Consider the following 22,605-nt stretch of genomic DNA (forward strand, 5'->3'; position numbering starts at 1 on the left):
GCGTCTTCCCACCAATTACGGCGCAGCACCTGTGCGCGTGGCTATCGCAGACTCCGGTGCAGCTGCAAGTAATTTCGATGGCTAATGTATTGTTATCCTTAGTAAAATATACTGTTACAAACTGGAATTTATGAAGGTAAACACCACCCGTGTGGTTATTGTGTTTCTTGGGGGATTTGTCTGGACTTTAGCAGATCAGGTAGAGCACTATCGTTGTTGTTCTTCTGAAAGCTGCTGTTTGCGTTTTTTTTAAATTAAAATGTAATTTTAAGGTCACAGAAATATGTCGCTTTAACCGCCTGTGGTGCCCATATAATGCTCGTGACAGAATGAATGATCTCTGGTGAGCAGTTCTCATTTTAATGTATTGGTTCAAATCGCACGTGATACTGTCACTTTTTCACTACACTCGTGCCAAAAGACAACAAGCCTTTACCTGTTTGTCATTGGTCAACAGTAAATTTCCCCCCTTTAGTATGAGGACTTTTGATTGGCCAGCTCCAATAAAGCGCTTTCCCATAGGCTAAGCATGACGCGGGCCCTTAAAAGGTCAAACATAGCTAAATCCCAGTGTAAAATAGCTAACCTCCGTCCAAGTGCTCCGAACACAGTCGGTATGTCTGCGACTGATATGTCCGGTGTGCTGGATATCCTTCGGTTACTGTACCGGCACACGCAGACACTGGAGGAGTTTTCGGACAGCATCGTGTTCAGAGAAGGACAGAAAGCAGCTCTCATTGAGCAGACAGATACAAACCGATTCAAATCTTTCGTTAGGAGTGTTTTTGTGTGCTTTGACAAGGAGCTACAGCAGGTAGCGAGCTGTAAACAGGTAACGTTTCGCCGGATTGAAAAATATACATGTACATTTCCCAGGTTAGTCCTGAGGAGTTGACACGCAGCCCTCTGTGGACGTTTGAAGCGGTGTAGCTAACTCTGCCTGCCATGCTGTTATAATGTTAAAGCCAGGAAACCATGTTACACTCCTATATTTTGAATATATATATATATTTATATATGTATTGAAACTAAGCTGGGAGAAAACTATGCGCTGCTGGAGGATATTTCAGCTTCAGCAAGGTCTTCTTTTTTCTTCTGGGGCACTTCCCCCCCCCCATTTCTCCTTTATTAGACATGTTTAAATGTATCCAGTTATAATGACAGATAGTTAAAATCAGCCGATATATTCGTCCGGCTCTACACGGGGACACGGGGTGGGCCCCACAATAATATTGTAAAAGGGTTTTCACTGTGCTAAGTTATACGTGGAATATTTCATTTCAGGATCTTTCGAGTGCCATGACTCTTTGATTTAATGGCTCTGGTTTTAGTTAGTAAAGAAAATGGTAACTTTGAATCAATTTTAATCACATAGAAGAATAAAGAACTCAGAGTATTGTTTTGTAGCAGTCTCTGGGCTAATATAGCATAGAGTTATATTATATTGAAATGAGACTTGTGGTATAGATGCACACATCAGTAAGCTGACAGGTTTATAAGAGAGTCTGAAGTTTTGCCTTTGTCAGGATTTAACAGCTTAATGGGAGATGGCTTCTTCTTATATATTCATACTTTCCACAGATCTGCAGTCTGCCTGAACTACTGGCGTTTGTTCTCAACACTCTAAAAAGAAAAAGAAAAAGGAATGTCTTGGCACATGGCTATAACTTTCAGACCCTGGCTCAGGAGGATCGGGATGCAGACTTCCTCAAATTCCAAGGCGACGTAACACAGAGTGCTGCCTACATCCACGGCAGTGACCTGTGGAAAAAAGTCACAATGCGTCTGGGCACAGACATCACGCAGTATCTTCTGGAGAGCTGCTCTGTGTTTGTGGCAGTTCCTCCTTCGTGTGTTTTCCAGGTGTGCGGCCCTCCAGTCTATGACAGGGTGTCCATGACCATGGCCTCGAGTGGGTTTTTTCTCCAGCCTGGAGTCAGGAAACATAATCGTACCAAGATTGAGAGCTGTCGAGGGTCAGTGAGTTTGAAACAGAAACGCACAGTTGTGAATCCTGCTGCAAGCAAGAAGATGAAAAGAAGGAATAAAGGAGGGAAAAAAGGGAAAAGAAAACGGGAAACTGGTGAAGAGGAGGAGGAGGTGGTTTGTTCAAGAAAGAGGCGGCGAGTAGCGTCTATAGAACATCAACAGGCGATCCAACCAGTTGGCTCTGAAAAGGAAGGACAGGCTGTGCCTGTGGAATCAGCACCGCCTGCAGCTTTAAAACAGCCTGTTGATATGCCAACATTGGAGGGCGGTCCTAGTTGGAGATCAGGGATTTTCCCCCCTTTACCACCCTCGCAATGTTTTATCCGCACCCTGGGATTCCTGTATGGGGGCAGGGGCATGCGTGGCTTTCTTCTTAACAGGAGGAAGAAGACTGCTCATGGATCCAGAAGGCTTCAAGGACAAGATCTGGTAAGAATAGTCTTCTTCGAGGGACTAGCGTATTTGAATGGAGTAGAGAGGAAGCCTAAAAAACTCCCCCGGAGGTTCTTTGGCATGGTCCCCCTGTTTAGGCAGCTCTTACAACAACACAGGAGCTGTTCCTACACCAAAATACTACAGAGGTTATGTCCATCAATAGAGGAGAGCAATGCAGGACAGGGAGAACTAAACTCACTCTTACCTCAGCACTGTGCACCGCACAGGGTGTACCTGTTTGTCCGGGAATGCCTCTCTTCTGTGATCCCGCAAGAACTGTGGGGCTCTGATCAAAACCGGCTGCATTTCTTTGCCAGGGTCAGGACTTTCTTGCGAAGTGGCAAGTTTGAGAGGCTCTCACTGGCTGAACTGATGTGGAAGATAAAGGTGAATGACTGTGATTGGTTGAAGAGGAGTAAAACAGGTGAGGTTATCATCAATGGTCTTTTTTTTTTTTTTTCTTTTTGATTGCTTCGTGTTTCATGCCTGACCGAACCAACGTAACTCGTCTGCAGGCTGTTTTCCACCCAGCGAGCTTGCGTATCGGACACAGGTCCTGGGTCAGTTCTTGGCTTGGCTTCTGGATGGATATGTTACAGGCCTTGTGAGAGCCTGTTTCTATGCAACAGAGAGTATTGGGCAAAAAAACGCCATCAGGTTCTACAGGCAGGAAGTCTGGGCCAAACTGCAAGACTTGGCCTTCAGGTACACTCACACAACATTACTACAGTAGCCAGCATACATACAGACATGAGGCATACGTCCAAAAAAGGGAACAAAATTTGCTTTTCCATGTAGAGGTCACCTTTCCAAAGGCCAGATGGAAGAGCTGACTCCAGCTCAGGTGGCATCCCTGCCCAAAGGCACCGTCATCTCCCGCCTTCGCTTTATTCCCAAGACTGATGGCATGAGGCCCATCACACGAGTCATAGGAGCAGATGCCAAAACAAGGGTACGCACCGACAATTACCTCAGACTTGTCTGTTATTACATGCTGTGGGCTGGATTTTCAACTTTTTTTTCCTCCCTACAGCTCTACCGAGGCCGTGTCAGGGACTTGCTGGATATGCTGCGGGCCTGTGTGCGTGCCACTCCATCACTGCTGGGGTCCACAGTGTGGGGGATGACTGACATCCACAAGGTTTTGTGCTCTTTGGCACCAGCGCAGAAGGAAAAACCACAACCCCTCTATTTTGTTAAGGTGAATTTAATTGTTTGGCAGAGAGCTTTCTATTTATTTTAAGGATAATACAGCTGTAAATTTCTGCACAATAATATGGACATACTGTACAGGTAATATATAATTTAGCTTTTCCTCTTCGTTTAAGGTGGACGTGAGTGGAGCCTATGAGAGTTTGCCGCATGACAAACTCATAGAGGTGATTGGCCAAGCCCTGTCACCTGTCCACGATGAACTCTTTACCATCCGCCGCTATGCCAAGATCTGGGCGGACTCCCACGAAGGCCTGAAAAAGGCCTTTGTCAGACAGGTAGCCATCTGATCCACAAACATGCTTATCTGAGGGCATACATAGTATTAATTAGTCCAAAAATGACATTTATGGATGTTTATGCTTTACCTCAACTAGTTTTAGGTCTTAGATCAATCCTCAAATAACTTTGTTAAGCTACATTTGAGAATCTGTGAAAACCACCATATATAAACATTATTTATGAGTGAAAGTCACACTCTTTTGTGTTTTGGTTAACAAAGGCAGATTTCCTGGAGGATAACATGGGATCCACCAACATGAAGGGCTTTTTGACGTCACTGCAGAGAAAAGGCAAAGTTCATCACGCCATCCTGGTTGAGCAGGTGACTCTGGCTTCATCGTGTGGTTTGCTGTGGCTGGGCAAATTGTGTGCTTAAGTCCTGATCGCATTACTTTTCCTTGTTGCAGCACTTTTGCTCAGATCTTCATGGCAGAGAGGCATTGCAGTTCTTTACCCAAATGCTAACTGGCAGTGTTGTTCAGTATGGGAAAAAGTAAGATTCTCGAACACCGTTTTCTAAAACTTTTTGATGTCATCAAGGCAGTTACGTCTATTTTGTCCCTTCATGTTTCAGGACGTACCGTCAGTGCCGGGGGATTCCTCAGGGATCGGTTGTGTCTAGTCTGCTCTGCTGCCTTTGCTACGGCCACATGGAGAATCTCCTGTTTAAAGATATTCCTGGACACAAAGGGTACATCAGACCTCGCTGTACTTCAGTCAGCTCCAGCTTGTATACATATATACCCATCATGGGCAGAAGAGGGCGCTCTTTCTGTGCTCTTGATTTGGTTCACTGTAGCTGTTATTTTGCTCTCCTTGTGCTCTGCAGGTGTTTGATGAGACTGGTGGATGACTTCCTTCTGATCACACCAGACCAACATGAAGCACAAGCTTTTCTCAAGTATTTCATTTGGCACAAGATATTTTGCAGTGGGGGACTGGAATGGGATTTGTAGTTTTCTGTAGAATCCAAAATGAATGCATCCACATTTGTAGTTATTCTGAACAGCTTGACTGAGACAGTGGATGACCTAATGAGCTGCACAAAGTCTCAGTATAAGAGAAATAGAAAGTTTTTACATTTATTAATCGTTTTTTTTTCTTTTTTCTTTTAACTGCGGATCATGCAAAGCTACTTATTTCAGTGCATTCGTAATGCCGCTTGCTCTTTGTGTGTAGGATCTTGCTGGCCGGAGTGCCACAGTATGGTCTGGCGGTCAACCCGCAGAAGGTGGTTTTGAACTTTCAGGTATTGGGAAGCATGGCCTCCTGTCCCGACATTCGCATCCTGCCCCCTCACTGCCTCTTCCCCTGGTGTGGACTGCTGCTGGACACCCACAAGCTGGACGTCTATAAAGACTATTCCAGGTGAAAGGTCCATAACTGTGTAATTATACTGCACAGTTATTGTGTTATATTGTGGTGTCTCCTTGGGCCTGTTGTCAAGGCCTTATAGTTTATGGCTGAACTTTGTTCCTACTCATAAACGTGAGCCAATTCTGGCATAGATGAATGATCCTCTGGTCATACAAAATTCTCTTTGTAGTTTTGAAGGTTTTGTTGTTTTTAAATGTTCTTGCTTTTTTCTTGTTTCACAGCTATGCTGGACTGTCTCTGCGCTACAGCCTTACTCTGGGTTCATCCCACTCTGCAGGACAGCAGATGAAAAGGAAACTAATGGCTATCCTCAGGCTCAAGTGTCATGCCCTGTTCTTCGACTTGAAGGTCGGGAACAAACATATTTTTAAGACCTTTCAGAATACCGTAACTGTTAAACATTGACACATTCTTTTAGATGTGATGATTGTGGGCGATTATGGGAAGGTGCAGTTTGCAAAAGCTGAGTACGCTGATCAAAACATGCTGTTAAAAGAAACTTGGACTAATTTCTCATCTTTCTTAAGATATTTTGATCAGCTATTTTTAAGCTATATATTCTTTTTACAAAAAAAACAATTTTATGAAAGAATAAATTATTTTATAGGTGCCATACAACATTTGTAATCTTCCAGTTTACACATAAAAAGGCTTTTGATCCATTTATATGTTAATGTTATACAGACACTGAAGCATCACCAGCATGCTATTTCCAATGTCTGTGTCAAAAGTTAAAGTAAAACCTACAAAGATACCAATCAAGGTAAATGAGTCCTTGAATAAAATATCCAAGGGTACCCGCCTCGGTCCCTGGAAATTAAAAAAAAAAAAAAGACCGACTGGTGATTTTAAAAAAGGATTTTCTACAAATGCAAGATGATTATACTAATGGCAAAGAATTAGTCGAACTTTTCATGTACTTATTAGCAGTGTTGGGTAAGTTACTTTAAATTAGTAACTTAGTTACATTACTAGTTACTTCTCTAAAAAAGTAACTCAGTTACTTCAAGTTACTCGTTACTTTCAAAGTAACTAGTTACTAGGGAAAGTAACTTTGGTTTTACTCAGAATTCTCTTGTTAATGTGTTGCTTCCGTAACTGGATACCCAGCAAGATTGCCAGTCTTCTATCTTGCTTACTTGCCACAAGTGCACTGTGCCACCTACCAATAGAAAGGAAAAAATAATGTGCACATTTCCACGAGAGAAATCACGCCTGGACCGTCGTTGACCGCCGCCATGATTCTAGCCTGCTTTTACATCCAACACAAAAACTGCAGTCGTGGTGCTTTTGATTGTACTCAGAACTTGGAAATTCTGCCTTCTGAATAGGAAGATGTAGGTAACACCAGACTGCAGATGAGCTGCATACAGAGCTGGACTGGGACAAAAAAAAAAATCGTCCCCGGGCATTTTGACTAGAGACCGCCCACCATTATAGGAAAAATCATAAAGCCTTTGAATGAAAATAAACACTGTTGTGACAGTGATGTACACTGTTCTGATGGTATATATGTATCAATCTATCAATTGTTTGTTGTAAGACTCAGATAATTATTTTTTTTTTAAAGCGAGACATTTTAAATGAGAATAATAAAGAAAAGTATTTCCTTGTCCCCCTTTCCCTGTTAATGCCCTACCTGCCCCCTGGCAACACTTTGCTAGACCCGCCCCTGCACAGTTACCAGCTGTCAGCTACCTAGAAAAGGATGCTGGTGTTATTTGTCTCTCAGAAACAGTTCATAACTTCCCTTCAACTCATTCATGTCACCTAACAGGTAAACCTGTTTCTACATCACCTGTTCAGCTCTGATGATTCAGTAAGGACATCTCCTGGTTTCATCTGCATGTTTCCCACTCACCAGATAACCAAACCGATATCATGACCAGCAGCTTTACAGCTGTGGCTCCAGCAAACATCAGCTGATACTAGAAATTAATATTAAATAAATTCTAACAACAGCTGATCAAGCTTAAACGTGCTGCTGTTGTTTAACGCGACATCCGCTGGTTTCCTCTTTCTGGCGCAAAGTGGGCGATAAATAAACAAGAGAGAAAAGCTGATCAGCTGATCATTGATCAGTTTCGTGATTGAAGTAGAAACAGGAGAGGAGAGAATGAGAGAAGAAGAGGCAGCTGTGCAGCTTCAGCTTTGTGTCTTTTTCATTGTAGCTGAAGTCCGGGACAAACTGTGTTCCTTTTCACCTCAGTACAAAACGCGTAATATTTTCTCTGAATACGAGACGATTCTGTTTTTAGGGGACGGTTGGCAACTCTAATAATTAACCGTATGAACAAAATAAAGTTCAACATCAGTAACATAGCACCCACCCAGCTGTATAGAAACTCCGTCATGCTAGCTAGCACGCAGATACGAAAATGTCAGCATACCGAAAATAAACTCCACCTAAACTTGGTTTACATCTGACTCCGATAGACTGCAGGTCATAACTTCTTACCTGAAGTTCAGTTCACCTGACACGCGGACCGGCGCCGCTTGGGTCTCTCCTCTTGCCTCCTTTTCCTTCATCCACCTGCTGGCCTCCACCACTTGCTAATGTTATTGAATCTGTGGAAGCTCCTCGATATCCACCACACGAAGTAACGAGTAACGAGCCTATCTAAATCCTAGTAACGAGTAACGCGTTCCTGGTTTTGGCATAATAACTAGTTACCGTGCTCGTTACCACAATAATAACGTAGTTACTGTAACGCGTTACTTAATAACGCGTTAGTCCCAACACTGCTTATTAGATACATTTGACAGGTTGTAATACTGCCAGGTTAAGGTGTTTAAACTAATGACATGATATTCAGAGTTTGAGTAGTACAGCTTTGACTGAAAATAAAAGCCTGGTTGCCCACGAAGTCGGCTACTGGAAAGAAAGACTAGTTGGTGAGAGCAATGTTACTGATCTGGCAACTTTGCCAGGACGTCAGAAGTGTTCCACAGATATGAAACGGTAGAAAGCTTTTTTTTTTTTTTTTTTTTTTTTTTCAAGACTTGGATGTTCGACTGGACCATTCGGTTGTACATTAGCTGGCATGCTGGGGATCATTGTCTTGTTTCATGGCCCAGTTTCAGCCAAGCTTTGGCTTTCAGGCAGATGCCCTCACATTTGATCCTAGCATTCTTTGTAATACACGGGAGTTTATCATGTCAATGACTGCAAGGTACTCGGGACCTGTGGCTGTAAAACAAGCCCAAATCATCACCCCTCCACCACCGTGTTTGACCATTGGTATGAGCGGTTTGTGCTGATGTGCTGTTTTTATCAAACTGGAGATTATTTTGAAAAGAAATAATCTCCAGTTTGGTCTCATCTGTCTAAAGCACATCGTTCCAGAAGACTTGTGGTTTGTTCGAATGCGATTTTGTCAAGCTAAGCTGTGCTGCCATGTTTTTTTTTTTTTTTTTTTTTTCCTCCCTCTTACTCAGATTTGGTCACACTTGGCTCAGAACAGGACGGCACTGGTCAAAGCTCTAATACTGAGCCTTCAAAATGCACAGCCTAAAACCAATGTGTGACATCACTGAGGCGATGTCCATCTTTTTATACAATCTGACTTTTGAGGAAAAACCAAAGCGAACATAAAACAATCAAAACTCAATTCCCCACTGTAAAGCATGGCAGAGGGAGCAGCAGGGTTTGGAGCTGCTTTCTGTTTTGACTAACAGGAAAATCCGACCTGAGCAATCATTGAAGAAATCCTGTATCAGAGTGTAAGTTAAACTACTTGCTTTCCATTACATTAATCTATAAATTTTTCTCCTCAGACTAATTCTCTTGAAGCGGTCTACAAGAACATCTACAAGCTGGTGCTGCTGCATGCGTGCAGGTACTGTTGTCAGTGTCAGATTGGTGCATTTACCCACCTGTAATATCAAAATACATGGATAATAAACACAAAATGGGAACCTTCAACATGAATCACTTCAGTTGGGTAAAAATCTGGGTTTATATTAATCAGTACCTGCACCGAGCTTAGAAATAATTGTCCCGTTGTTTATCTCTAAATGTAAATGTCTAACTGAACCTGTCCTCATTTGCAGTTTTTTGTGTGTGTGTGTCTTCCTGTTTTTTTTCCTCTTCAGGTTTCACGTCTGTGCCCAAAGCTTGCCCTTTGGTCAGACCGTTTCCAAGAACCCCGTCTTCTTTCTGCAGTTGATATGGGAGATGGCCCAGTACTGCAACAAGCTCATCAGACGCAGCAACAAAGGCAACTTTTACATTTCACAGCAGCACTTTGTTACTGATTGGTAATAGTGGGCAGTAGTTTGATAGCAACACGTTCAAATCAAGTAATAGCATCTCTGCAAGTTGTATTGTGAAGTAAGATCCTGCAGTTTTGAAAGAGTAATGTGGGTAGTAGGAAAAAAACAAGATGCTCAGGTATAAGAAGACTGACAACCAGGGCAAAATATCCAGCACTGCTATGATGTGCTTAATGTTTTGGACCTTAGCACATTTTACTTTGTGCCTTTTTTGCTCCTCAAGTTTTACTCGGTTGCTCTTCAGTCTGGGAATTTTATGGTTTGATCCATTTTGGTGACAGGGATGCTTCCCTCTCATTTTCCTTATAGATTTCATATTTACTTAAGAAAGCAGCCAGACAAGCTGGATTTTAGAGGTAGAGATACACTCATTGCACTGTTATGGTGTCCTGTTTGCCATACTATAGATTTGTTTAAGCCGAACAGCAAACAGAAGTGGCATCAGGCTCATGGCCAGCAGAGGGCGCCCTTTTCGAGTGATGTCACTTGCCAAAGCTCAATCAGACTGTGATAATTGTGTTGCTAACACCCTGAGATGTCAGTGCTCCCAGTTAAACGAGCAGATGAAAACAGGAGAGAATACAAAAACATATTTCATTACATGAAACGGCAGACTCAGGATCAGTTACAGCAGTTAAACTTACTCCTCTCCAAACTGGATGTTGGCAAATAACAGCAGAGCCAAGTTAATGTGCTCGTGCGAGTTAATGTGTCCCGCATACTTGCTAGTTGGACGCTTTCAGAGCTGTTATATTTTTATCCTTTTTCATTTTCAGTTATCTACATCTTCTCAATCACTGCGTGCTAGTTTAATGTTTTTAAATTATATAGACGGTATTGTATTTAATGCGTACTTTTTTTCTTCTTTTTTTTTAATGCTTAAGTGTGGTCTCCGCAGGGGTGCTGATTCTTTGATAGAGCAAACAGTTTAAAGGAGCGAGGACTGTGGTGGTGTCAGGTGTGACTGTGTGGCAAATGGTTAACATGGTTCAAGGCTTCGTCAGGTCAGGCAGTGGGAATTCAAGTAACTGAAGTATACTTTCTATCAAGCTGCTCCCACACTGCTTCAGCAATTTGAACTGAAAATTGCACATTTGGATTCATCACTCTGTAAAACCCGTTTCCAGTAATTTACAGTTGAGTTCTAGTGTAATTTGGCATGTGGGTTAGCTGCCCTTTTTATGTTGAATGAACAAAGAAACCGTCCTGTGAAAATGGTCAGGACTGAAGTGAAAATGAGTGAAAAAGTAGATGATGTCCAAAGAAAAGCTTTAAAAGATCTTCATAAAGCCCGGAGAACTGCTGCTCAAGACTACTTAAAAAAATGTCCAGCTAAGAAAAATATAAAGGGTGGCTCAAGACTTTTGCACAGCACCATATTTTCTGACGTTCTAGAAGTAGAAGAAGTTCTTTTCCTGCTGTCAGTTAGTGTGGGATGGTAATAATTTGCGTTTGTTTTCCATTATAGTTTATTCTGTGTATTCATGGTACGTTTAGGAGAATCAAGAGATTTATAACATCATTCAGCCTGGAAAGTTAAACATTAGACTAAACCACATAGTAAATTCCTAGTTTGCGGCGGTGTTGTGTGCGCTTAATTAACCCTAAGACTTTTGAATGTTTAAATAAATACAAGCATTATTTACAGCACACAAATTGCTGAGGATGATAGTTTAGACAGTTTCTATGTGATTTTAAGGATATTAAGCTGATGGTATCCTGTAATATCACAATATGAGCCTTTATTATCCTGTTGTTATCAGCATACGTACTGCATTGATATAACCATTTATTTTAGCAGGTTGCTATAGTTTCATTTAAATGAGTAAACGTTGAATAACTTATCGTATGTTAATTTTATTAACATATAATATTATAAGATGCTTGTTCTCAAAGCTAAGCTATTAACTGGATAGTACTGGATTGTAAAGCACAATTACTGCAGTATTACTGAGCTGTGATGTAAAATTCAACCCATTTCCTTCAGCTACCTGAGCAAGCACATTAATAACTTGATTTCTTCTCTCTTTGCCTCTCTCTAGGACTGATTTTAGGTGATAAGGCCCAGACGGGGATCGTGCAGTACGAAGCAGTGGAGCTGCTTTTCTGTCTGTGCTTCTTGCTGGTGCTGTCACAACACCGTCTTCTCTATAAAGATCTGCTCGCACACTTGCACAAGCGTATGTAGTCTCAAAAGTGATGTTCTTCTTCCAAAAAATGCCATTAAAATGTGAAGCAAAGTACCGTGCAGAGGTCTGAGCATCTCGGTTTTCCTTTAGATTTTGTTGTTGAAATAGAAAATGGGCACATAATTGAAATATGCGCAAAAATACATGGAAATACAAGACAAAACCAAGTGCAATTCTAAAACAGTTGGAATTTGGTATGATTACCTTTTTCTTTTACGTTTTCTTGTAATTTCTTTAAGGAGGCTTCAGGAATAGTTCTCCAGGCTTCTTGAAGCACATTCACAGCTCTTCTTTGGCTCTTGGCTGAGTTTTGTTCCCTTCTCTGTTCAGATGATCCCACACTGCTTTAATAATGTTGAGGTCTGTGCTCTGGGGAGGCCAATCCATGACTGTGTTTTTTCTATCCATTGCTTTTACTGCATTAGCAGTCTGTTTGGGATCATTGTGTTGCTGAAAAATGAGGCTGAAGCCAGTCGGATGCTTTCCAGATGATATTTGATATCTTGCTGTACATTTCTTTGTTCATGAATCCAGCAATTTTGTAAAGATGCCCAACACAACTGGCTGAATTGCAGCCCCGAAGCATGACCGAGCCTCCACCGTGTTTTACAGAGTATTGTCAGTACTCACTGTTGTATCTCTCTCCTGATCTCTCCGTACATATTAATGATGTTTTGGACCAAAAATGTGATTTTTTTTAAAAAAATTAATCACTTCATGAGACTGCCTCGGTGTTATTTTCAGTCCGAACTTTAACTGTCTCAAGAAAGATACAAATTAGCAGCAAAGATATATTAAAGTCCCCAAAGTATTGGTTTTGCTGTACAGTACAGGTAACTGCATTCGCCTAAGTGACAGCACTTTTGTCAGTTGCAGACTGTTGTTCTGCTCACATTAGGGCTGCCACAAACGATTATTTTGATAGTCGACTAGTCACCGATTATTTTTGCGATTAGTCGACTAATCAGATCATGCATCCATTGGATGTAAAACATACAGCTTATTTCACCAGCATGCATCTGCTCTTATATAACTAACATTAGCTTACAGCTTTAAGTGTTTAAGGTATGTGCTAACTAAAAATAAAGACAAGATGATAGTTTTTTAAATTTTAATGACATTTGTAGTTTGTTTGGTGGAGTTTAATAAACTCAGCCGTCTGCTCCTTGCTATCTAAAATATAACAGGACACCGGAGTATATTCTCGAGCATCTCACACTTCTGATAATCAGTTGTCTGCTTGACGTTTATTCAGCTGTGTAAAAACTATAACTTTAATCTCAGCCAACCCGATTTACTCAGGAACAAATAAAATACTAAAAAAAGCCAAACAATATCATTTTTAAGTTATCTAAGTGACTAATATATCATGTTTAACCTGAGTAGCGAAAGACGGCGGTGGGTTTGAAAACGATTTGCCGGGAGTCCGGTGTTCTCACCGGCTCTAGTGAGCCGTCAACCCCAGCTAGCTATCGAGCTGGTGGGTAACAGACGTCTCCGAAAACGTCGGAGCGCACAGCTATATTCACAGCTATATTCTCGCCTGAAAATATGTTAAAAGTTTATTTTGTGACCCAGAAAGAATAATAAGAGTGATATTAAAACTAACTAGCTGCCTAACTAACTAACTAACTAGCTGTTGAAAACTGAGCAGGGCCGCGCTATGAATTCTGGGACACAGATTCTTCTTCTTCGGGGTTTAACGGCAGCTGGCATCCTTGTACATGCAGTGCTGCCATCTTCTGTTTCAGTCCGTCATTACACTCTTAAATCCTACTACTTACTCCTGCGTCTTTTGGGATCTTACAAAGCTTCAAACGACGCGTCGACTATTAAATTAGTCGTCGACGATTTTAATAGTCGACGTAATCGTGACTAGTCGACTAATCATGGCAGCCCTAGCTCACATATTAAGTTGTATTTGGATATCAAAAATAATTTGCTGCAGAGTCACAAATAGCATCCAAAGAAGTTCATGAGGATATCAGTTTGAGTCTCTTTGTGTTTCCTCCTTACGTGCAAAAGGAGACACATAGAGACAGCCTGAAGGGGTCATGAGTTCGTGCACTTCTAGGAGGGACATCCAGCATCCAGAAGGGCATCTGGTGTAAAGTCCCATATCAAACATGCAGATCTGTCTGCTGTGGTGAACCTTTGAGGACTACAGCAGGGTAAAATACCCGCTGCCTGTGTGTATGTGTGTGTGGATGCTTAATTAGGCAAGAATAATTAAAAACAAAATAAAAGTACTACAGTTTGCTCTGCAGGAAAAAAAATGAGGCTTTTCGATTTCATTACGAAAGGCTGTCCTTCCTGTAGGTTTTTAAATTTGGACTTTGTAAGAGGTGCACCTAATTTAGCCAATATACATATATCATTTTACATGTATAATCTGCAGTTTATTGGCACCTGTCATTTGATATTACAGTTTGTCACCAAACAAGGAAATAAAAAGCGTCTTATCTTCTTATCTTTATCTTTTTACAGGAAAGCGCAGTCTGGAGCGGCGTCTGGGGGACCTGAGGCTGGCCAGGGTGCGGCAGGCTGCTAGCCCCAGGACTCCAGTCGACTTCTTGGCCATTCAGACATAAATTACTATTCCCAGTCCCAGTTTCCAACATGACCGCAGAACAACACTGGGAGATTAAAGGTATGGATTAATCTAGATTCCCTCCCCTTTTTGTTAAAAACATATTAAAAGCCTTTTTTTTTTTTTCTTTTGCTTTGTTTAATTCTTAAGTTGTAAGTGTTTTAACAATATATATCACCCCCCCCCCAAAAAAAACCCCAAACCAATACATGACATCTTTCGGATCTAGAGTGTCGGGAAACATGTCTGGAAAAAAACAGTACTTAGTCGTGTGCTGTAAAACACTTAAGTGCTAAACCTCAGCCATAAACGCACACAATCAAACAACAGCAACCTGTCAGGATCGGTAATTGAAAGTCATGCAGCTACTGTAATAGAGCAGGCCTCATCCCATAGCTGTGTGTCTTTGTGGACTTTGATTTATACTTTGTAGTAGTTTTCCATAAAGAGCATGTGAGGACATACGTCACAGAAGTTGTGAGCCATTCGTCAAAGGATTTTTTACTTTTGTGCTACATCACGTATGCTCAGTTCTTTAGGTAATGCTAAAGTCGTTCAGAAATGAACAAACCTGGAAGGTTCTGTGTCCTCTTGTTGTTTGTTTTTTTACTATGTTCAACTGTGCAGATTCGTATATTTGGAGTGAAAGAAAGATGTGTGATGGATATAATGTTATATTGAATGTATTGATATGATGTAAAAATATGTAAAATGAAAATTAAGAATGTCACTGTTAAATAAATCCTGTTTTATTTTCAAGAGAAGTAATGTAAGGTTTCATATGTCAAGTAAACATCAGAATCTGTATGAAATTCTAGTGAATTTTGATGAAAAGCAGTGATAAACATCTGGATTTTTGCGGTGTGGCAGCATATTTACTCTCCACAGTCCTTAAGCCCTTTGAGTCTTCTGTTCCTGTGTGTCAGTCACGAAGGCATCGTTGTCGTAGGGATTTAACTCCATCCCAACCGAGGACTTTCTGAATCTGCCACGAAGCAGCTGGTAGAGAGCCACCAGAGGAATGGAAATCACAGGCACCACACAGAGGAGGATGATTATGGCAAAGACCCAGTCTGGATAAAGCTTCTGTTCGGTTTCAGGGAATTTTTCCTGAAAAGAAAAAGAGAGGTGGAAACAATGAAGGACATTTATTTATTTAGTTATTAAATACGGTTTCAAATTGGTAAAATGTGCTAATTTTCTTTCTTTGGGGTAAATAGAAAGCAACATCCAGCAAGCAGGCAGTTAGCTTAGCTTGACTAATTCAATTTTATATTGATTTACTTTATTTAAATTCTATTTTTTATTGCTGTGTCCAGCACTTTGGTCAGTGGTTGCTGTTTTAGTGCTTTATGAATAAAGTTGGCTTGGCTAACTTAAGGTTATCGAAACCAACCAAGAGATATTTCAGGCTCATAAAATCCCATAAAGGACTTAACTGTCATTTTAACTCGCCGGTCTGTATTTATTAATCGACATATTTGTTAAAATGTAGGTTTTGAGAGACATTTTTAAACTCTTGCTTGTTTGTTAACAGACATTACAGATACTCGATTCTCAGGTAAAAGCCTGGCTGCTGGATTCATTTCAGAAGTCAGTTTGATTTTTAATAGCTTCTTCCTTCAGGATAACTCGCTATGACTCACAGCTCAGATCATTTCAAAGTGGTTTATTGATCATAACAATGAGTTCACTGTACTCAAATTGTCTCCACAATTAAAAGATCTCAATCCGATAATGTACCTTTGGGATGTGATGGAACAAAAACAAATCTGCAGCAGTTGTGCGATGCCGTCGTGTCAGCATCAACTTAAAATCTCTAAGGAACGTTTCGAGCGCCTTATTAAATCTATGTCATGGAGAATTAAAGCAGTTCTGAAGATAAATAGAGGACCGAACAAACTGCACCTAATAAAATCTTGAATCATGAGTAGATTCATTCTTCAATTCTTGCCTTTCCTGCTTACATAATCTGGGTTCCATGCTTGATAGGTGGGACGTGTCTGTGCCTGGACAATCACATAGGCAACAAACACCACCAGGAGCAGTAAAGGACTGATCACCATCCAGCACGCCTTCCAAAAGATGTTTGGCCTCTTCCCAGTCATGATATAGATGTCGTCACTGAAACTGGCAGAGGAGATGTAAAACAGATAGGAATTATGATTGTTAATGAAGTTTTAAAGTCTACAGTGTTTAGGAAGAAGAGGAGAAAAAGTTACGTTTTCATTCCACGGAAGTAAATAACTCCAATAATCTCAAATAAAGCAATGATGAGCAGAGGTACGGATCCCACGTAACCATTAAACACCTCCACCCAGTAGTTGCCTGAGCTCAAGGTGAAGAGGAGTGCCACCAAGAAGGATATCAAACAGATGATTGCTGCAGAAGTGAAGAAGGGGAAAGTTTAAAAGAGGGAATTCAAAGGAAATTGTTTTTATCATAAAAAGCACAAGCTGATGTGCAAGTACCTGATGTGAGTTCCTTGGGGATCCACCTGGGCAATAGTTTGAGTTCATTGAGGGGTGAGAGGACACCCTCTATGTTACCAAACATGGAGGAGAGACCTAAACTAAAGAGCATGACAAAGAACAGTACGGCCCATACCTGCGAGCCCGGCATTGATATCACCGCTTCAGTGAACACGATAAAAGCCAGGCCAGTACCTGAAACACTCTGAAGGGAGAGGATAAAAAACAAGAGGCTATTGAGGATACTTGAAATGGCAATGTCTGAAAATGACCAGTGTTTGTGGATGGGGGGCTCGAGGATAGAAGAATGACTATAAGATGGAGTGAGTACCTGCTTAAGTAATTTTTGTAGATCACACTCCCTCAGGGACAGACTCTGGAATTTCCCGGGATATGTCGTATTTAGATATTCATACCAGTAATCGTAGTTCTGCAGGGTTATGTTCTGGTCTGAGAACTCAAAGTGATTGGTCAGAGCCAGGATGTTCCTGCAGATAAGATTTGAAGAGTAAGTACTCAGGATCTTAAAGGCAAAGACGTAGTTGCAAAACCCCACCTAAAATAGGCATGCTTACGTACTCGTCTTTACAGGCGTTTAAGGCGGTGGTGGCTTTAAACCCCAGGATGGAGAAAACTGGAATGGAGGCGTAGAGAGATGTGGCGCTGTTTATTACTCCCACCAGAACAGCGTCTCTCTCGCAGTTGTTTCTAACAACACAAAGAGCGAGAGAAAGACGAGGTTACTAATCACCCCGTGTTCACCAGGGGAGGTTAAGAAGTGTCGGTCCTTACTTCTCTTCATTGTAACTGGAGAAAGATATGAGACCTCCAAACGCCACAGAAAGAGAGAAGAAGATCTGCGTGGCGGCGTCCAACCACACCCGTGGGTTCTTCAGGGTTTGCCACTGTCACGAGCATAACATCTGATTAGGAAATCAGCTGTTTGTGGGACTGAAGATTAAAAATTTCACTCCAACTCACGTCAGGAGTGAAGAGGTACAACAGTCCATCAGTAGCTCCAGGCAGAGTGAGGGCACGGATCAGGAAAATAGTCAGCACCAGGTAAGGGAAGGTAGATGTCACATACACAGCCTGAAAAGATATAAAAACATTAAAATAACATATTTCTGGGGGGAAATGATAAATGTAATGACTTGGGAGAACAGTTTTGGAAGACAGAAACCACATATACTGATAGCATAGAGTTAGGCATCCAGTGTTCTGCAGCCTATCATTAAATATTAAATGTTTTTGGTAGTTACACTGACCTTTCCCATGGAGTCGATGCCTTTGATGAAGCAGATGTAGACGATGCACCAGGCGCTGGCTAGACAGATCACCATCCCCCACTCCACGGAGCCGCTGATCTCGATGTCAGGTGTGATGTTGAGGGTTTCACGGTACCAGAAGTAATTTACTGGAGTGCTTTTCTTACACTCCAAATTGTAGTCTACATGGACACACATACGCAAAAAATTTTGTAGACCTGCATAAGGCTGAAATGGGCACCATCAACAAGAAGGTTGGTGAGAAGATGACAACTGCTGGTGCAACTATTTGTAAATAGAACAAATATAAAATTACAATTGCCTCGCCTCAAGCACGGAGTTGGAAGCATTATGCTTTGGGACTATTTTTCTGTAAAGGGTGCCAATGTATGGACCCACATACTGAAATATCTTGGATGAGAAACTCCCGCCCTCAGCCAGATCACTGAATGTTGGTCACAAATGGGTCTTCCAGTGAGACAATGACCCAAAACAGATCTCTATGGCAACAAAAGAGTGGCTAAAGAAGAAGCACATTAAGGTTATGGAGTGGTCTTGCTAGTCTTCAGACCTCAGTCCTATAGAAAATCTGTGGACTGAAGCTTTGAGTTGCCAAGCAGCAGCCACGAAAGCTAAAAGATTTGGAGAGTTTCTGTAAATAGAAGTGAACTAAAATCCTCCTGAGAAGTTTGCAAACCTGATGACCAACTACAGGAAACGTCTCACCGCTGTGATTGCCAACAAGTACTAAATCATGTTTTGGTGTGGTTGGTATTCTGTCTCTCCATTAAAATGAAACTACCACAAAAATGAGATACTGTTCATTTGTTTAAAAGTGTTCAAACTTACAAATTCAGCAGAGGGTCAAATAATTAGTCCCAACACTGTATAGTCATTGCTATTTACTTGTTCATCTCATGTCTTAGTTGCACCTATCTTTAAACAAGCATGGTCTTTTTTTATTTTATGTTGTGGTGCAATGTTCACCTTGTGCCATAAAGCAGTCCAGTATTTTTTTTTACTGAATCTCTCTTGAAATGCTACCAAGAGCCTGGCAGGCAGCCATAAATCTTTACTGATAATCCTTAACTTTATCTTTGTTATTAAATCCGCAAACAGTGGAGCAGCAGCAGAATCACGGCGTACGGCCATAAATTTATCAAGCAAGAATAATAGCGAGGTGTGCTCCTGTCTCACCTGTGCGGCTTTCATTTAGTGGGCAGGTGCTCCACGGCAGGGGTTCCTGAAAGGAGTGGAAGAAGTACCACAGCACCCAGGCCAGAATGGTGTTGTAGAAAACGCCCACCAGAAACGATACAATCAAACAGCCGATGCCTGCACATAAGAAAGGGTTTTTTTAGGTATTCAGTTTATTTTTTAAATTTAAGAGTAAGGAATCTTTGACCGGTGTCAATTTCAACAAAAGAAACATTTATTTATTTTTGGTTGTTCTATTTTACTTTCTACTTTATCAGATATGATACAGTTGACTCTAAAGGGTTGAAAAACAACTAAAAATCTTAGATTAACTAATATGTCGTTAAAATAAAGCAACATACTCGAATAGTATAACTGTAGAGTACATAAAAACATTTACTATTACTTTTTGGGTTACCCACCTACTCCACCGATTACGGGATTGATGGTCTTCCAGACACCCACGCTGCCCTTCCGGAGCCTCTGTCCTACAGCCAGCTCAAGGAAGAGTAGGGGGAGGCCCTCAAACACCAGCGCTATCAGGTAAGGGATGAGGAATGCACCTGAAGACATGAAGTAAATATTTATCTTACAGTTAGGCATTATTAGGATTACAATGCAAAGCTCTACTAATAAAAACACTGGGTTGCTGGGAATCGGGCAGACTTTTTTTTTTTTAGAAAAACCCACTATATTTACAAACTTTTTAAAAAAATTATTAACTTCTCGTATCACCTCGCTGCTTCACCGTATGAGCTCCAAACAAAACAAATCTGAGGGGAGAGTAACAATAGAAAAACGTGACTAAATTAAACAGACTAAGCCAAAGTCAAACAGACACTCAGCAGATTTGATAAACCGCCTTTTGGGAAGTCAATATGTGAAGTTGATAGAGCCCACACACATTTTCTGGACTGGCTGTTTACACAGCCTGACCCAGAGCAGGCTCCTGTAGAACTCTGTGGCATGAGGACTCGGCATATCTCTCTGGGTAAGTATGAGGAAGCAAACAAAGGTGGATATATTCCTCACAAACAGTATGTAATGCTTTCCATGGTTAATCATAAGGTATACATAAAGTTATTCATTTCCAGACAGGTTCAGGGACTGACCCGGTTTGTTCGTTAATACCTAATTAAACTGAAACAAAAGGGAAAAGCAAACAGATTAAAGCATCTCTGCGCTGGATTAATTAAATAGGACTCTACAAATACTCTTACAGTAGGAGTGATAAAGTGAGGAAAAGGGAGACTGTTATGCAAAGGCAGCATCTCACCTCCTCCGTAGATTTGGCAGAGGTAAGGGAATCGCCACACATTTCCAATTCCCACTGCAAAGCCAATACATGTCAGCAGATACTGAGCCTTGTTGTCCCACTTGGGTCTCTCCTCCGGCCCAGCGTCTTTTCCCATCCTCAGCTGGAAAAAAGACTCAGTGCAATCCCAGTTCTGTTACAAAAATACACCTAATGGAATTGTAGCATGCAGTCTGATCAAATTGCATATATTTTGTGGTTAGTCCAGAATTTTCCTCCTGATCCGTATTTTAGATGAATTACACTCCTGAGTGGTTCGGTCTTCGTGATGTTCAGCACTCCCGTTTCATCCTCTGTGCGACCCTCCCGTCTCTGAGTCAGAGGTGCAGATTCTGTTCTTTATGAGATATCCAACCAGCAGGAAGTTTGGTGAAAACACTTGCCAGGGTGATTTAGTGGTTTTACCTCCCTCCTTCTGTAGAATGGGAGTGTGCTGAAACTTAAATTAATGGATAACCTGGTGATGCTTTTCTCTGCTACACTGACCTACATCAGAGCAATCAGATACAGGGTGGAAGAGACATCAGGAGAGTTGTGCTGAACAGCTAATCAAACATGGTCCTTGCATACAATCTTCATGTGAAATGAGTGAAAAAGTTATCGGGTCTTTTCTTTGCTCTTGTTTGAGAACAGATGTACACAAACCTAAATCTGAAGGGATGAAAATCAATCTAACCAAATTATGTTTTTGATACATTTTACCATTAAGGGCATTTTTTTCACACATAAAAGTCAATAATAATTGTGTCCACATTTCTTACCTGTACCTGTGAACTCAGGTTGAGATATAAACTGCAAATCCACACTCTTCCTTAATCAAATATGATTTTGTGAAGTGTTTTTTTCTCCTGGCCAGTTGAGATTTCTGTCGTCATTTCATGAATCCTTGTGTTGCAGATTTTTATTCTTAGATACAGGCTTGATTGCTGTCTCTAGCTCTCTCTGATATTGCTAACATTCATTTCTAATCAAGCACACCAAAGCTGTCCCATTTCCTATATTATGGTCATATTAAGCAGTGATGTCTGCTTATGCATTGAAAAGAGCAAAAAACAAAAAACAAATCTTCCAGCCAACCGTGTCTCAGATATTATGTGTGAAGTTTCCTTCACTGGCTGACTCTGTGTCGGTTTTCCTTCATGTGCTCCGGTCAAAAGTCAAAACAAGTTAGGCGTTACTAAACTGCCCCTATCATTGTTATATATATTCATGTGTCGGCCCTATTGTAGGAGCTGAATAGAGGTTTCTGGCCTACTTCCAGGGTGCAAGGAGGACAGAATAAAGTCTGAAGGAGCAAATGAAGCACTAATAAAGAACATAGAACTATTTTACTGCCTGACCGGCGCATTTCGACATCACACCTTCATCAGGGGTCATCATAAAAATAGACTGCTGAGAACATTTTTAATAGGCAAAGCGCTGAGTGGAAACATGAAGCCAGTCTATGTGACGTTAAAATAATGTACTGGTTCTTTGGATCATAAAGGGGAGTGTCCAATACATGTAGTGCCATATTTAGTCCATAAGCTGGAGGTGCAATTATGATGTGGTGGTAAGATAATAATGTGCTTGATAACAAGCATAGTTTGCACCTGAAACACCTTAATTATTATATATTCACTAATTTAAGTTATGTTCAATTGGATAAGTGGATATCCAAACTGCTGCTTCTCTTTTCCCGGCACAAATGACATCACCACCTGTCAACCATCGACATGTTCATCAGTCAGTAAATTCAGTTCATAATTCTTAGTTATAGTTAATAAATCTTACAATCATCGGATGTTTGATGTCTGAGTATTTAAAAATAAAGATCAAGTCTTTTTCAAATGTTTGGTGACCATCTTTTATTCCCTTGTCTTTAAATTGATACAGTTCCACACGGCTGGTTTCTGCCACCTGCTGGTATGAATATGCTTCTGCAATGCACTCAACATTCATCCATCCATCCATCCATCCATCCATCCACTCATCCATCCATCCATCCATCCATCCATCCATCCAT

General features: G+C 41.1%; 2 protein-coding genes across 4 annotated transcripts; one reads left to right on the forward strand and one right to left on the reverse strand.

The window, feature by feature from the left end:
- The first annotated feature begins 21 nt into the window (after positions 1-21).
- On the forward strand, positions 22-14,535 carry tert (telomerase reverse transcriptase). Of its 3 annotated transcripts, none has more exons than XM_031740137.2 (16): positions 22-136; positions 1,582-2,848; positions 2,940-3,129; positions 3,223-3,376; positions 3,458-3,625; positions 3,753-3,914; positions 4,139-4,240; positions 4,326-4,411; positions 4,493-4,609; positions 4,748-4,819; positions 5,098-5,286; positions 5,517-5,643; positions 9,073-9,134; positions 9,391-9,515; positions 11,613-11,750; positions 14,247-14,535. In XM_031740137.2, exons 1-16 carry the CDS (start codon positions 131-133, stop codon positions 14,348-14,350), a joined length of 3,069 nt encoding a protein of 1,022 aa, XP_031595997.1. In that variant the 5' UTR covers positions 22-130; the 3' UTR covers positions 14,351-14,535. The 3 variants fall into 3 exon arrangements, with proteins under 3 accessions (XP_031595997.1, XP_039461647.1, XP_031595996.2); XM_039605713.1 differs by having other exon boundaries at positions 131-199; XM_031740136.2 differs by lacking the exon at positions 22-136 and adding an exon at positions 515-832.
- On the reverse strand, positions 14,477-20,964 carry slc6a18 (solute carrier family 6 member 18). The gene is made up of 12 exons (XM_031740138.2): positions 20,562-20,964; positions 19,708-19,848; positions 19,286-19,423; positions 18,089-18,270; positions 17,802-17,912; positions 17,613-17,725; positions 17,400-17,528; positions 17,152-17,308; positions 16,821-17,025; positions 16,572-16,731; positions 16,317-16,479; positions 14,477-15,459 (listed from the first exon to the last, which is right to left on the reverse strand). The coding sequence occupies exons 1-12, from the start codon at positions 20,695-20,697 to the stop codon at positions 15,241-15,243; spliced, it is 1,854 nt and encodes a 617-aa protein (XP_031595998.1). The 5' UTR covers positions 20,698-20,964; the 3' UTR covers positions 14,477-15,240.
- Positions 20,965-22,605: the final 1,641 nt, after the last annotated feature.

Source organism: Oreochromis aureus, linkage group 22, assembly GCF_013358895.1.
Source record: "Oreochromis aureus strain Israel breed Guangdong linkage group 22, ZZ_aureus, whole genome shotgun sequence".
NCBI classification, from domain to species: domain Eukaryota; kingdom Metazoa; phylum Chordata; class Actinopteri; order Cichliformes; family Cichlidae; genus Oreochromis; species Oreochromis aureus.